This window comes from Crocodylus siamensis, chromosome 2 (genome assembly GCF_052110815.1).
Source record: "Crocodylus siamensis isolate JL-2025a chromosome 2, ASM5211081v1, whole genome shotgun sequence".
NCBI classification, from domain to species: domain Eukaryota; kingdom Metazoa; phylum Chordata; order Crocodylia; family Crocodylidae; genus Crocodylus; species Crocodylus siamensis.
The window spans coordinates 230,124,269-230,141,295 of NC_143396.1; the positions used below are offsets into that span (position 1 = coordinate 230,124,269).

General features: G+C 40.7%; 1 protein-coding gene across 1 annotated transcript in view; it reads left to right on the forward strand.

Moving 5' to 3' along the window:
- The window catches only part of TMEM87A (transmembrane protein 87A), a 39,646-nt gene that overhangs the window by 18,215 nt on the left and 4,404 nt on the right, over window positions 1-17,027 (forward strand). The window contains exons 9-18 of the mRNA XM_090033353.1: window positions 1,996-2,179; window positions 3,388-3,487; window positions 5,028-5,121; window positions 6,473-6,541; window positions 8,057-8,165; window positions 9,991-10,049; window positions 10,353-10,456; window positions 10,891-10,964; window positions 11,783-11,844; window positions 15,288-15,343. Coding sequence (XP_089889479.1) covers window positions 1,996-2,179; window positions 3,388-3,487; window positions 5,028-5,121; window positions 6,473-6,541; window positions 8,057-8,165; window positions 9,991-10,049; window positions 10,353-10,456; window positions 10,891-10,964; window positions 11,783-11,844; window positions 15,288-15,343 — 911 coding nt within the window. The remainder of the gene's footprint in view (window positions 1-1,995; window positions 2,180-3,387; window positions 3,488-5,027; window positions 5,122-6,472; window positions 6,542-8,056; window positions 8,166-9,990; window positions 10,050-10,352; window positions 10,457-10,890; window positions 10,965-11,782; window positions 11,845-15,287; window positions 15,344-17,027) is intronic.

Consider the following 17,027-nt stretch of genomic DNA (forward strand, 5'->3'; position numbering starts at 1 on the left):
GTGTAAGAACTATTAAACAGCATTGTCATACAGTGACTTGCATATTGGCTCAAAAAAAATCGAACACGCTTTTAGCAGCATTCCTGATATTAAATCTATTAATGCCTTTTTCCTGCATTACAAAATTCAGATAATTTTTTGTCTGAACGATATAACACTGCTGTGGACTTGTTATGCCAGAGGATATCAGTATCATTTACGCAGTTACTCACTCATGAACTGAAATTCTTAAATCTCTCCCTGCCTTCTTAGTTCATCTTTGGGGAAAACTTACTGTGTTTATCTGTTGCCCTTCTTTTGTGTATCATTGCTTTCTCTGCTCTTTTGAACCAGCCAGTCTTCTATGGATCTTCATGGGCACTGAAGTATGATAATCAAGCTTTTAAATGACACTGTAATTCCTTCGAGTCAGCAAGTCTTTTTTTTTTTTTAATACTATCTTTAGCTGTTTCTCTCCAGGAGATGAAATGCTCTCCTGCTGACTAAAGGACATGACAAGAGTTTTGCAAAATGTTCATGCAATTATATAAGCCACAAGCAAAGACTGACAGGAAGTACAGTCTTTATCCTAATTGCATTTGCTAAAGTGAGCTCTGCTACCAGGGGTAAGCTGTAGCATTTCAGTAAGAAACTGAGATACTATGTGGTTTGCTTTCAGCAGTAGAAGGTATCCAGCCTTATTTCTAGAGACTCCATTCACATATCTGAATGTTAAAATATACAGATTCAGGAAAAGGGCTCCTGAGTCTAGAGTTAATCTGATCTGGAAGGATTCATCCCAGGTTGCAGTATCTAGGGCCTTCTGTTTGAATTGCATGAGTAACCCACAAATAGGATTTTTATGGAAGAGAAATTCTATCCTAGAAAAGAAGTGTGTTAAGACTGTGGAGCTTTCAGGGCACTGCCCAGTTAGGTTTGCAGTGTTCTTGTTTTAAAAGCCTATTTTCTGTAACGGGAGACTGCACAGTTGTCTGTTTGATATCGCACTGTAAAGCTGATTGCATATCAAATTGTTATTCATCTTGTGTATTTCTCCTTTCTCTTCACCCTCATCATTCTTGTGCACATAGCTTCAATGCTCTTTTGGAAATGTATTGTGTTGTTATAGGCTGTTAGGGTTTCTAATTTGTCACTGAATAACATATATTAAATGTGTTTTGTGACGTGTCAACTTTATTTCTGCACAGTGTAGGGGAAGATCATGATAAGCTCAAAACATGATACAGTGGTAGTTTGAGCAGTCTTTTATGATTTAATTTCTGGGTTTCTTCCTAGGGTCCCTTATCTCAATCCCCCCCCTTTTTTAAATTACCTTGACTTTGTTTGAAAACTGTGCACTAAAATTCAACTTTTAGGGCTCAGGGAAATGACCTGTAATGGAAAGCCAGTCATATCTTTATTGGGGTTGAGGTGGTTACAACCCCTCAAGTTCATGTTGTTGGGTTGTTTTTTGGGTCTGTTCCCCGCCCCCCTCCCCCGGCATGGTAACGCTGGCTCTTCAGGCAGTCTTTCCAGATATTCAGGAAAATATATGGAAATTATCGTAAAGATAACAAAGTTCACAACCACAAAAACATATTCATACCAAGGGACACTATTTCTTGGTGTTATGGGATGATTTGGACAAGTCCAAACTCTTATCTGAGTTTTCTGAATTTTCCTCCGAAGGAATAAATCAAATGGATCAATAAACTCAGAAGAAATTGGCAAGCTTCTCTTATACAAGAGTGAAATCACTTACAAACTCAGTAATACTGATTCTTTTTGCTGGCAATGATAAAGTATATTAAGCCTGTAAATTTTACAGAACACCAAGATGAGAAGAGAAGTAAAGTTTTTGACTCCCTCTCCTTTCCACATTAGTTTGATATACTGATATATGTACTAGGAAAATATAGCAATATTAAAGCCATGCTATTCTTATATGAAAATACTGTTGGATCTAACCATCCTATTGATTTTTGTTTTTCCCTTGCTTCCCTCCTGATATGATAGTTTTTTATGGTGATGTGTATCGTGTATGTGTTCTTTGGAGTCCTCTGGCTTGCATGGTCAGCCTGTTACTGGCAGGACCTCCTCAGGATCCAGTTCTGGATTGGTGCTGTCATCTTCCTGGGAATGCTGGAGAAAGCAGTCTTTTATGCAGAATTTCAGAATATCCGTTACAAGGGAGAATCTGGTATGTAGCAAGGACAGCTTAGAAAGGTGGTAGTGGGACACGGGAGTAATGACTTACTCTGATAGCTAACTAATTTGATAATGAAAATACAGTAACTGTTTGATAGCTGGGGATCACTTCACAGCAAACAGTCAAGAGCCAAAGTTCTTCGGTTCTGTTTATGTCACAGATTCTCCATATAACCTCTGACAAATCGCTAACTGCTGTCTTTATTGTAATGGCTGTGAAAACGTTATGCTGTCTACTTCATAGGAATAACGGAAGTCTGTTTCAGATGTCTTCTGACACTTTTTTTTTGAGACTGCAAATGCACTGTTTTATGTGTATGATATTCTTACACGTTAACATCCTTTGACCTAACTAATGAAATTCAAAGCTGATACTCTTATACTGTGGTACAGTAAGAGGTCTTAGAATACTGGATAATAGTTTCAAATGCTGTATCTAGATGTAGGAGAATGAATAGTAGACCGATTTTCAGCAAAGTACAGTGACTGTAGCTGGGTTGGAGAGTTATGTTGTCTGGTTTTTACTCATTTGATACATACCAGCTGGTAACAACCAAAACTTGCTACCATAGCTGTTCACTGGTAAATTGGCTTTAGATGGATTAGCACAGGGTGCCCCAGAAGATTATAAAGGAGGATGCAAGTAAGTGAAACTAATAAGATCATAATGAATCAATAAGAAACCACCCAGTTCTGTAGCAACAAGGATCTTATTGGCTGGCATTAGTATCCAGCAGATGGCCATGGGTTGTAGCTTTGGTAGCTGTAGGAAGGAATGGGGAAGCATGGTAAATTTAATAGCTAACAATCTTGACACAGCTGGAAGTAGAAACCAAGTTTGACAACTTATGTACTCTGAGGTAAGGCAAGGGACTAAAATAACATTTTTCAGGTTGTCTCTTTGCTGAAGGATGCACTGTTCCAGCAAAGAGGCTGGTCTGGCATAATCCAAGGTATTTTGGACTGAATAGCTCACCGTTTTTGGAGATAAATTTCCCATCATCTTGTTTAATGAAGAGAGAAGTATTTGGCACTTCCTGGAAATTTGTTCCAGTAAGGGTAATGAAAGCATTGAAAACTTCACTTTCCTGGATTTCAGGAAATAATCTTCGTTACTGTAGTATTGTTAATCCTGCTGTGTATTATTTAAAACCAAATTACATGTATGTAAATTAGTTTCCTGTATTTTGTTTTTGATAGTCCAGGGAGCACTGATACTTGCAGAACTGCTTTCTGCTGTGAAACGTTCATTGGCTCGGACTCTGGTCATCATAGTGAGCCTGGGATATGGGATAGTCAAGTGAGTAATGGACTGTTATCTGCATGGCAGAAATTACCCATTTATCTTTTAAATTTGTTAAATGATTTGAAGATCATTAAGCAAACTGGTGCTTTCCATTGCCACATGGAAAATCATTGTTTGCACTTGAAGTATGAACAGGTTAGGGAAAATTGACAGCTGTGAGCTCCTTATTGCGGCCTAGATCCTATTTGGAACAGTATGGAATAGGCGCACCTTCGTAACTGCAGTGAACGTGTGCTTCTACTCTTGAGTGTTTCTTTGTGTTTACAAAGATGAAATGTTTGGCAACTCAGCTGCTCTGTTCTGATTCATATGTGCCATATTGACGTGTCTGTGTGCTGAAGTTGGACAGAAATGCTGCAAATGGTCATAGGAGACTAAAGAAATAGAAATAAAAGACAAAGCAGATCATTTGCAGAAAGGAATAGCATAAACTCAAAAGAGCTTGGAGAATGCTAACTTAAAACATAATGAGAGAAAAAGTTTAAACAGCTGTACAAAAGTGTAATAGAAAATTGTTCTTTTTCCCCCAAACTATTTGACTAGAGTAGAAATTTGAAAATTTTTGAGGTTTATTTTCATCTGGTAGGCAGGACCTGATTGTATAAGGCAGGGGCTCTCAAACTATGGGTTGTGATCCCCTGGGGGGTGGCAAGCAACTTAAAAGGAGGCTGAAAACTTTCCAGGGGGTACGTGTGGGGAAGCAGCACATGGTGGTGGCACAGAGTAGTGGATGGCGGCAGCAGCTGCTGTGTGTGAGCTCCCTGTCCCCTGCCACTGCCATTCAGTGCTTGGGGTTATGGTATCACTAAGTTTGAGAACCTCTCCATCATTGAGGCTGCTGAATAGGAGTCTGCAGTTAAATCACAGTAACAGTTTGATATCGGTATTTACTTTGAATAGAGGGGAAAAATTACGTTTAATGTCAGGAGTTAAATCATTCTTCCTGTGAATATATCCTTCCCTAACATAGGGCTATTTTCTCTCCCATGTAAATAGTAGTGTTAATTATGAGCTGTACTGCCACCGAGAGATGTTTTGCTGGCAATGCTTACATCAAGCGCCACAGCAAAAGGACTGCTTTTCTTCAGTTCCTACACTTGGTGGAAAGAGTCTTCACTAGAACTAAGACTTGCTTATAAAGCTTTGTTTAGATGAGGATTTAGCTTGATCTAAAAAAACATTGTTTAGGCATTCAGCTGGTTAAGATGAGAAAAATTGTATTTTAGAATGATAAAAGCCTAGGTGACATCTTAAGTTTAATTTAAGCAGTTTAGCACATTAAGTACACTTTGCATTTTTAGTGTATTCATTAGGGTGAAAGAATGAACTCTTTGCACATCACACCTTTTATATTAAAGCCAAGGAAAACCTAACAGTGCATGTAGAGCATCACAACACAATCATTTCCTAGCTCTCTGAATAATTGTGAAGAAAATCATTTAATTGTGTTCCTTTTGCCCCATTATAGACTAAGTAAGGGCATTCTTGAGCTTTCTTTCACTTAATTTATATTTCTTTTATGCTTTTCCTACAGGCCTCGTCTTGGAGTCACTCTTCACAAAGTGGTTATGGCTGGAGCTCTCTATCTATTGTTTTCTGGCATGGAAGGTGTCTTGAGAGTTACAGGGGTCAGTAAGCAGTGCTTGAATTTTCTGGTGCACTGTAAATGTGGCACTTATGGATCTTATATATAATTATTATGATTGCAGTTTGTAGTGCAGAATCCCTGGGCTCCACTTAAAATAAGGAAACTTGGTGAATGAAATTTCTAGGCTTTTGAGCTGGAGATCATAGAGGTGGGGTATGAAAGCTTTATTCTCCAAATAATTTGCCAATCAAATGCTTCCTTTGCTCTCCAAAATATAGTTAGAAATAATTGCATTAAATAATATGTGTTTTTAGTGAGTAACTAAAATATGCAAAAGCAGACATTTTTTCTGAATTGACAAAAAACATATACACACTGAAAACACTGACAAATGGAAGAAACACTGACAAATAGAAGTTGATGCTTCTTGCAAATGTTTGGAAGTGCACTTTTTAATAGCTTAACTAGCACTTGTCTTTTTGTGATTTTATTAGACTCACCTTTCTGAGGCTGCTGACTTCACAGGGTCAGCACCGGTATGGCAGTGGCACTGCTGCTTTTTTCATTCTGAAACTTGCCTGTTGGCAGGAGTATGTTCCAGTTTTGATTTTGCTCTCCATTTGAACTCTTTGGATCATGTATTTTGACATAGTCTCTTATTTTGGTACCTTTTCAGTTTTTCTATGGTACTGCAGCTTCAATAGCACATGTGGCTCTTTCTGTAATTGATGCCTGTATAATGTTGTGGATATCCTTTCAGAAATTGCATGGTATAACTAGTTTCTGTAGGAAACATTCAATGTATGGTAGTACAAGTCATCTTTGCCAGATTATCTCTTGAATTAATTCGTACACATGAGAGAAGACTGATTTCTTATTGTCTGGTGGTCCCATTTAATTCTGGTTTGGTTTAGTGCTTAACAGTAGAATATATGATCTTTGACACCAGTGTTACAAAAGACTCACTTGCTAGATGTATGCCATACTGTCTACCTGCTCTCTGTAAGGGGTGTTCCTGCATGGGTGCACTGTCACAGCAGGCAGCTTGTTGCTGCCACCTCTTCGTTGACTTAGATTTACCTTACTTTGGAACACTGCCACTTGCCCTGACAGTCTTTGATAGGAGAGAGCTTTACTTGTCATGACTGATACTGGCCAAGTGGCATTGTCAGCTTTTACCTTGATACAAAATACTCTGTGCATTGGGTTGAACACTAATTCAACCCCTCTGCTTCATCAGGAAAGCAGAGAGGAATGTATACTTTTGCAGTTTTATATTTGTGCCCTCTGATTAAAAAAGCAAACAAATAAACTAGGACTGCTTTCTTGATTCTTCTGTGCCTTGCTTCACATTCATCTTGTTCTCACTGCCTGTTTCTCTTTATCTCTAGGCGCAGAATGATCTTGCCTCCTTGGCCTTTATTCCGCTGGCTTTCCTAGATACTGCCCTCTGCTGGTGGATATCCTTCATTAGTTGATTTGGTGGAGCATTTTTCTTTGGAGCTTGGGTTTTCAAGGGGTCTGTCTGCACAAACTTTTTTTGCCAGGTTCAGTGACTTACTGTCTCTTGAGAAATTTACCTTGGGTTCCATTATCTGAGAGTTCAGGTAAGCTCTACTTTTACAGCTTGTGCAGAAAAAATGATGTTGGAAACAGAGATCTATTTCAGCAACTCTTTATCCGTACTCCTTTGAATGCTTAGACTGTGTGTATCATGTCCTGATTGTTGAAGAGTTCAGTTACTCTAATATTATATCGATGCAGCAATGAAAAGAGCAGCTTTCAGAAAATGGGTTGCCTTAGTTTTAGTATCACATTTGCGACTTAAAAAAACAGCCTTATTATAGCAACTCTAGAGCCAAATGTCCTTCTCAACTCTGACAGGCCTCAAAATAGTTTGAAAACAAAATGAGACTTTTAAACTTTCATGAATGGTGTCTGTATAAACCCTTTTCCTAACCTTCTTTTCCATGGTTTGCACCTTATAGGGCCTGTCATGCTCTGGCTCTTAGGAGTCCAGGTTTCACCTTGGTTTGGTGAATGACAGCAAACCTTTTGGCCCTGTGGGCTGAATGAGTGCCACAGGTTTGGTCCATGACTCCAATCGTACGCTGTCTGCTACTAGATCTAGCTGCATGCCTTTCATTACCTTGATCCAGCCCTGGGCCAGCTGCCACCCCTATCCAGCTGCATGCTGCTAGCCTACTAGATCCAGCCCTGTGCCAGCACGATCTAGCATGCAGGGCCATGTTATCTAGCCCAAACAAGGCTTACCATGGTTCTGGAAATCTAGAAGCAGGGGAGCATCAGTTAATGCTACCATGACTCCGCCACCACCAAATTTCTGGACCTTTGGAGAGTACCTCAGGCTACATAATATGGCTCTGTGGATCGGGGTTGAGCATCCTTCATGTATGCTATTGAAGTAGCTGAGCAATCAGTAAGTCAGGATAAATCAAATAGCATGCAGGCTGTGTCTCAATTTCCTCCCTTGTACAACAGCTACTCTTTGTGTAAAGATGTGTGGAATCATTATGGAATTAAAAGAGCAGGCAGACTGGTGAAGATACAGGTTATGTTGGAATCTGCTCCTGAATTTAATTTTTTTTCCACATTTCAAAATTCATATAAAAATCATGTGGAGGTATGAGCTGCTGTTTGTCATATGCATATTTTTGAAGTTTGCATCTGGATGTCCTGTCAGTGTATTGGTCAGAGGAGTCTGCTGTGGTAGCTGGGAGGCTTTTTAAAAAAACAAAAGTGAGGGAAACAGTCTGTTTATCCCAAACCACTGCAGAACTGTTACCTCTGAACTGCCTTCTACCAGTGTATGGGAAAGCTGGGTCACCTTAGAATCCTATACTGGAGGTGTGTGGGGGCACTCTGCATTGAATGCCATTGTTGTTGAGAAGTGTATAACAGCCACATCCTACTGATTTGTTGATTTTGAGATTGCTTTCTTTGACTTGGTAAACATATTCATCAGCCTCACTCAAACAATGAAGCTGTTGAAACTACGGAGGAATGTTGTGAAACTTTCTCTTTATCGGCACTTCACCAACACTCTTATCTTGGCAGTAACAGGTGAGCTACTGATTTTATTTTCAGTAAATAGCATGCTTGCGCTCTGTATTATCAGACTGGTTTGATTTCCTAAAGCTAGCCTGTGCCTCAATATATTGGCCTTTCTTTTATATGTAATGACATTTCCATGGTTGTTATTCTTTAATATTCAAACTCGGCTTGGGTTTCTGTGTGGCTTTTCTTGCTCCCTGAGGCACTAACTCCAAATCAGTGTGCATACGAATAAGATTAATAATTCTGTGCCAGTTCTTGTTGTGGCCCCCTCCCCACTCCCAAACACTTCCTTATGCTTTGTTGGCAGCTGCGTCCCAGGCGGATGTCTGCTTTGTTCCCAAGATGTGTAATAGCTTGTTCCAAAACTGCTGTACAAGTGGGTTCTGATTTGCTAGAGGAGTTCAAGATGTAGTATGGTTCCACAGTCCTGACACAGTCTTTGCTTCCATGCTTTCTTCCTCAGTCAGGCTAAGAGCAGATCCCTGAAAAAGGTATTAAACAAAATTCTTCTGTTCAGTTTGGAAAACTGAACAGGCTGTCTGGGTTTGAAAAACTGGAACTGCAACTTTGTATCCACTTCCAGTAAATAAAATAAACATTTGAATATGAAAGATAAACTTGTTAATGCTATTAGGTCCTCAGTTTCTCTCACCATAACCAGGCAGTGAGCATGTTCACTTTTAACTCTTGCATAAGGAACAAGCTGTTTCAAAAGGTGTTTTATAAAGTGTTTTACTTGCATAGATGGCTTTGATTGAAGTTCTTGGCAACATCTGACTAAGCTACTGCAAAACTCAACTAATAAGAAAAATATCCATTCTTTGAACCTTACTATGGGGTGAGCCCATTTAGTTCCAGCATTAAAATTTCAATGTGGGTCGGGCTAGTAGGAATGCTGGCATGGGTGATATTGCTACTTAATCATTTCTACTTGTCATCTGGTCATAGAGTTCCAGTGCTTGAGTGCCAAGATCCTAGTCTGTCTTTAGATAATAGAAAGAAACATGAGACTGGAAAATGGAGATATGAGGTTTTACTAAGTCCTTTTGACTTGAAGTATATTTTGTTTGTGAAGGATGGGTAACATATAGTAATATAGGCTTCAGGTTTGAAATACCTCACCTTCCTGTATTAAAGCCAGTTTCTGACTGGGTCAATTCAAATTGTAATTATGGGAGGATACTCTATGAAGGTCTGTGGGACACACAACCTTTTAAAAACAAGGTCTTAATAGTACTGTAGAAGCATTAGTTTCTTTGATTTCTCTGTGTGCTTCATTGAGGCTTTTAACTTGGTCATGTAGTACAAGGGGTCCTAACTGGTTGTTGGCATGGATGCCTGAGGTCACTATTCTTCGCTGGGCAGGAAGTGCAGTTTGTAAAGAGCTGTGGTTTTCTCTAGAATCATAAAAATAGATATGACCCACTAAAAAGCTTCTGCAGTCAGGGAGGAGACAGGGAGTGGTAGGGGAGTCCTTTCTTATAATGTCTCAGACATTATAAGTGACAGTATGCTTTGGGGAAAACAAGAACATTTTGATTTCAGCTCTTAATTTTAAGTGATTAAATTTAGCCGATGAGAGATGATTGGCATAGAACTGCACTGACCCTTTGTGAATGGAAAACAAAGATACAAAAAAGAAAATACATAGTAAACTGTGGATGTTTAAGATCTTTTGCTTATGAAACTCTGAGGAAGTGCTTGCTTGGTGCTCAGGTATTCTAGTGATAGGTATACAGATACTCAAGACAGACAATTTGAGATATAAGGCTTTTGTGTATTTGAGTGGAATAGCAACATTCTTTGACCAAGTGTTCTTTCTTACCTTCAGCTTCCATTGTATTTATCATTTGGACCACCATGAAGTTCAGGCTAGTGGATTGTCAGTCGGTGAGTTTACCTGTCATTAAGTGGGTTTCCATGATTAGAACTTCATTTATAAGTTTATACTTTCAGGTAAGAGGGGGTGGTGGCTGAAAAGGACTCTTTCTATTGAGTCTTCTGTATGTAGAGGAGTGCACCTTAAAGTCTTAATACATCAATATTTACACTGTTAGGGGAAGCCATTTAGTACAGAAATGCAACTTCATTTCTTGTATAATGTTTGCCCATCTGTGGAAAGAGGACTTGTATGCACTTTGTTCCTGGTCTGTTTTGTTTTTTTTTAACCTGTAGCACTTCTCCTCTTGACAGGACTGGCGGGAGCTGTGGGTGGATGATGCCATCTGGCGGTTATTATTCTCAATGATACTTTTTGTCATCATGATTCTGTGGAGGCCATCTGCCAACAACCAAAGGTTTACTCTCTCTTACCTCTTTTTTTTTTTCTTCTTTTTTTAGTACCATTTGAGCAATGTCTGTTTGTTCATAGAGCATTTCTAGAATTTTTGGTGTACAACCAGTTGCTGTATCTATCTCCAGGGTTTCTGAGCAATATGTGTACAGATTAATGGAAAAACATGGTTAATGTCATTCCTTCCTGATCTCAGAAGTGGAAGCTGCAGTTGAAGAGGATGCATGTATTCTCCCTAATGGCATAACCATTTAAAAAGATAAATGAATATTGAGCTTACCTTATAAGTTGAGCATTAATCTAATGTATAATCACTGCACTGTGAAGAGCAGTCAGGTGATACAAATTGTTGAGATGAGAAATGTGTTAAAAATAATGTGAAAATATTTGCAATTTCTGAGTATCATTCTTATGATGTCTATTTCTTTTCCTCTAAAGGTTTGCTTTCTCACCATTGTCTGAGGAAGATGATGATGATGAACAGAAAGAGCCAATGCTAAAGGAAAGCTTTGGTAGGGACAGAATCCTGATGTTTCTGTTTTTTGAGAGAAATCTAACTGCTGATTTGACAGCCCTGGGGAGTGAAGTCTTCTGTTTTCTGTAAAATCAGGAACACGTACAGCAGTGTAAACGTCCATGCTGTCACTGCTATACTTTTTCTTAGCGTTAGAGGAGAACAACTAGTAGGTATTCAGTTCATTCTTTTACATGTCTTCCAACCATGGACTTCTCAGATGAACCTGGCTAGTGAGAGTGTTAATTTAATGGTTGCTTTGTCTTGTGTAATCCTTTTCCAGAAACTGGACTGAAACCAACAATTTACTTCATGTAGGCCATCCTCCCTTAGATGGTGGGGTCTTTTTGATGCTACTGCTAGACAGATTAAGGTTGATTTTTCATCGTCTTTTTTTTTTTTGTAAATGTGAATTAGATGTTAGATGTCATTCCTTGAGCCCTTCAGTTCTAATTATTTCACTTATCAGAAAGATCTAAGGAAGAGAAGAGGGAAACTGACACTACAGGAACAAGGAAATTACGTTCAATGTAAACTGAACAAGCAGACCATTTTTTCTCTTACACAGAGGTGTTTATCCATTGAACTTATTTGCTTGTCATATACATACATTATTTTTTCCCCTCTGTGTCCCTACAAAATTACCAGTATTCTTTGGGACTTGAAAAGGGGCTCTCCACTTTAAATAATCAGCATGCCTTTCTCTCCCAAGTCATTATTTGGCTTAAGCTGACTATTCCTACAGCATAAATCCATCTGTACTCTATATGCTGGCCTAGTTTAATCACTCAGTTTTATTTTTTCTTTCCTTTGCAGAAGGGATGAAAATGAGAAGTACAAAACAAGAGCCAAATGGGAATGTGAAAGCAAACAAAGCTGTGAGTATGCTGTTCCTACCTTGCTAAAGATTTCACAGTAAAGACAAATCCAGCTCTTTCAAGTGTCTGCCACTTGTGTAGGATCTCTTCAAGAGTAGGAGAAAGGGAGAAGGAGAACAGAAATTCCATGGACTTGCCAAGATGGTGGGTTGGGTCTATGTAGCAAGTGCGGTGCTTGTGACAAGAGTGTAAGCATGCAATTAGCTTTCTGGTAAGTCAGACCTTGTCATGTACTTTGAGTATTTGTGTATTCCTTGCATCTGATGCAGTAGGTTCTTGCCTGTGAAATTTCATGCTACTGTGAATCAGTCTCCCTGCTTACCTTCTGCTTAATATAGTCTTTGTGACTAACCTCTTGGGTTCTGAGATTTGCATCAAAATGGAATGTACGGAGGCTGAATTGAATTTGGAAGGAATTTATGCTGTTTGGCTTATGCCTCCGAATCCTGTATGCTTGGTCAGCCACTTTGGTGTATCTACAGCCACTGGAAGTGCTTTTATGTCTTTTGTAGGTCCAGCTAAAGTATTTACATTTTTCACTTGATAAGTTGGATTTATACAAAGCTGCTTCTGAGAGACCTGTACTTTTGTTAAAAAATACTTATAATGTTTAGAATCCATGATACCATCAGAAATCTCTTTACCACTATCACAGACTTTGATGTTCTTGAGTTGGTAAGCAAGGGCATACTTAGATCAAGTAAAGGTGACAAAGGCCACTACTACTAGAAATGGTCAGTGCTCAGACACTGAAAGAAATAGATTCATAGACATTAGGGCTGGAAGGGACCTCGGAAGATCATCAAGTCCAGCCCCCCTGCCCAAAGGGCAAGAAGTCAGCTGGGGTCATAGGATCCCAGCAAGATAAGCATCCATTTTGCTCTTGAAGGTGTTCAATGTAGGTGCTTGAACCACCTCCGATGGCAGGCTGTTCCAGACCTTGGGGGCTCAGACAGTTAAGAAATTCTTCCTTATGTCCAGCCTGAAACGGTCTCACAGTAGTTTATGACCGTTCGACCTTGTCATCCCTTGGGGCGCTCTGGTGAATAAACGTTCCCCCAGATACTGGTGGTCACCCCTGATAAACTTATAGGTGGGCATCAGATCACCCCTGAGCCTGGTGAAAGAGCTTTTCCAGGTGAAAGAGCCCCATGGCTCTCAGCCTGTCGTCATAAGGTCTGTTTTCCTGATCTCTGATCATGCATGTGGCTCTTCTCTGCACTCTCTCAAGCTTCTCCACATCTTCTTTGCATTGTGGAGCCCAAAGCTGGACGCAGTACTCCAGTTGCAGCCTCACCAAGGCTAAGTACAAGGGAGTTGGACGTATTCAAGTCAGCCGGCCCGGATGATCTCCACCCTAGAGTACTAAAGGAACTGGCCGAGGTCATTGCAAGTCCCCTGGCACAACTTTATGAGGACTCATGGTGCTCTGGTGAGGTACCGGAGGACTGGAAGAGGGCCAACATGGTCCCCATCTTCAAAAAAGGCAGGAAGGAGGACCCAGGAAACTATAGGCCGGTTAGTCTCACCTCGATCCTAGGCAAGCTGTTCGAGAAAATTATGCTGGCACACATCCAGGAGGGGCCAGCAGGAGACTGCATGTTTAGGGGCAACCAACATGGGTTCATCAGTGGCAGGTCCTGTCAGACCAACTTGGTGGCCTTTTACGATCAGATCATTAGACACAGGGGTAGCAGTGGATATAGTCTTCCTGGACTTCCGGAAGGCTTTTGACACTGTCTCTCACCCTGTTCTCATTAAGAAACTGGGGGGCTGTGGTGTAGACACCCACACAGTCAAACGGGTCGCCAACTGGCTGGAGGGCCGCACCCAGAGGGTGGTAGTGGATGGGTCCTTCTCACCCTGGAAGGACGTGGGCAGTGGGGTTCCGCAGGGCTCGGTCCTCGGGCCCGCGCTGTTCAACATCTTCAGCGATTTGGATGAGGGGGTAAAAAGCACCCTGTTCAAATTTGCTGATGACACTAAGATGTGGGGGGATGTGGGAACATTGGAAGGATGCAACAGGCTACAATCAGACCTAGACAGGTTACAAGGGTGGGCGGACGAGAACAGGATGGGTTTCAACACAGACAAGTGCAAGGTGATGCACCTCGGGAGGAACAACCAGCACCATACCTACAGGTTGGGGAACTCCCCTCTTGTCAGCACGGAGGCAGAAAGGGATCTGGGAGTCATCATTGACTCCAAGATGAACATGGGCCGGCAGTGTGGAGAGGCATTAAGGAAGGCCAGCCGCAACTTGTCATGCATCCACAGATGCATCTCAAGCAGGTCCAAGGAGGTGATCCTTTCCCTCTATGCGGCACTGGTCAGGCCGCAGCTGGAGTATTGCGTCCAATTCTGGGTGCTGCACTTCAAGAGGGATGTCGACAGCATGGAGAGGGTCCAGAGGAGGGCCACTCATATGATCAGGGGACAACAGGGCAGGCCCTATGAGGACAGGCTGCGGGACCTGAACCTGTTCAGCCTCCAAAAGAGAAGGCTGAGGGGGGATCTTGTGGCCTGTTATAAATTAGTCAGAGGGGATGAGCTGGCATTGGGGAAGTCACTGTTTCCCCGAGCACCGCCAGGAGTGACTAGGAATAACGGTCACAATCTGGCAGAGGGTAGGTTTAGGTTAGATATCAGGAGGCGCTACTTCACAGTCAGGGCGGCTAGGGTCTGGAACCAGCTTCCAAGAGAAGTGGTGCAGGCTCCTACCCTGGGGGTGTTTAAGAGGAGGTTAGATGAACATCTTGCTGGGGTCATTTGACCCCAGTATTCTTTCCTGCCATGTCAGGGGGTCGGACTAGATGATGTGCTCAGGTCCCTTCCGACCCTACAAACTATGAAACTATGAATTAGTCTTGGATCTGGATTCCTTAATCCAGAATTATTAATTGGAGTTTTTGTGTGATAATCCACTATAGTTCTATTGTGTTTTAAGTAACTTGGAACAAAAAGGCTGTGCATTTCCAAATAGCTTTAGAGAACTCTTTGGATTTCTTTCTTTCTTTCTCTCGTTCTTTCTTTCTGTATATATGTAAAGATTCTTTTTGTTCTTTGTGTTTTTTGGATTTTTTTGTCTAAAGTGTGCGGGCAGGCCTTGCAGGCCATGAGCCCAGGCCTTGTCCTCATGGCCCAGATCCTCGGACCAAACTGTACATAATTTCTACTGCCCACCATTTGTCACCCTTCCCGGAATAAACATCTCTTAAGTCAAAAAAAAAAAAAAAAAAAAAGTCTTTCTTACTTTGCTGCCAGTGGTGGCTGTGTGGCAGTGTTTTGCCTACCATGTGGGAGATCTGGGTTCAAGTCCCAGCTGAGGTGACTTGGGTGAGTGAGCTAACAAGAAGCAAATCTTTCTTTCTGTATGCATTTATTCATTTGCTTGTCTTTTTTTTTTTTTTTATTCATTTCCTTGTCTGTTTCTGTTCTTCCAGCAAGAAGATGATCTGAAGTGGGTAGAAGAAAATGTTCCTTCTTCAGTGACTGATGTGTGAGTATCTTACTGTAGCAAGTAAGCCTATACTTGGAACAGTGTTGGAAATACATTTTCAAATGCCATATCTAGCAATTGCTGAACTCACTCTGGAGCCTCTGTATTTACTGGTTTGTAAGTCTAAGCTGTAGTGAGCACTGTTACTCTCAAGTACAGATTTGCATAGTTTTTCTCTCAAAACCTGCTGCTTCTGAAAGCATATGCTATGCGTTTCTGATTTATTCAGTCCATAAGATGCAAATCTGTCCCGCTGCCTTTTCTGACCAAACCATACTCCTAATAGTATTCACCCTGGAGTGCTTATCCAGCTGGCTAGCAGTATGTGAAGTAGAAGGCATCTTCTAGGGTGCTCTGGCTGACCTTTGCAGAAACTGGATCTGGTTACATGGAAATAAAGGAGATAAATCATGAGTATATATAAACTGGCCACTAGCTTCTGGTGGTTGTGCGTTAATAGGGAGTGAATGTCTTAGGGTTAGAACCTACCAGCACAGAAACTGCTGGATGGCATTGGAGGACTGGCTAAATACAACCTCAGGTACATGTGCTTTAGCTGCCTCTTTAATGCAAAGTGGACAGGTAGCAGTGTAGTTCAAAGCGTACAGCGTGCTTTGTCTCATATCCCGAGCTGGGCCCATAAACTTGCATGTTGATAAGATCTTTGTGAAGATGAGAAGCGGGTATTGAGATGTGTGTATGACTACACCAAGCAAGCCAACCGTGCAGACATACCCAAAGAGTAAACTTGTAGTTTTATGCGTAATACTCAAGTCACTACCTACAGGCTGTGTACTCTGTTAAAAACTGCAGCTCCCTGGTAGTATTTTGTTCCTTCTCTTTCCTTTGGTGAAGAAATCCTTAAATTTGTCCTTTGAACTGTAGACTGGGAACATCTTAAATGTTCACTGTAGCTGGCAAAGGTCAATGTATAATAATCTGACTGGGGGAAAGTCCCTATCTCTGGAGGTGACTGCAGGTGCCAGTCCTGTTTTTCAACAGTACCAGAAATGAGTACTTCGTTTAAGATAATCAGGTCTGTGTTCTGAGGCAGTATGTTGGTGACAAGTTTAGCCTTAAAGGTTTACTTTTATTTTGCTTTTGAAGTTTTTACATGTAGGTAAATTCCTAGCCCTTACTCCTCACAGGAATAGGACAGTTGATATGTTTTATCCTACAGATGAACAAGTTGTTGTAACACATTGAATATAAGCACTAATATTTTTATGATAGAAACTTGGTTTCTATTGTGAACTCCTCATACCATATATCACTACTAAGAATAATGGGATGAAGTCATTTTTCATCATCTTTGTTCTCAATCCTATAATATCTAATGAATTGTTGGCAGTTTAGTGAAGTTAAAATAAACCTGCTTCTGCTGCTTTTTGTATGATGCACTATGAGTATACACAAATGTTTTGCTAGATACGAATTGGTGAATAACTTTTTAAGCTTTGTAACTGTCGGAATATCTGGGCCTTGTGTTCAGTAGCTGTTTGTTGGCAATGTGGAAGCTGTATGTGAAGAAATGGTGTCCATCCTGCTTATACGTTGTTTGTTACAATTTAAAACATGTCAGAGACAGAACATAAATTTATCTGTGCTAAAACAGCAATAGTCTACAATTTCTATTGGAGTACAAGTCCTGATAGTGAAGGAGGCTCAGAGCCTAGATTTAAAT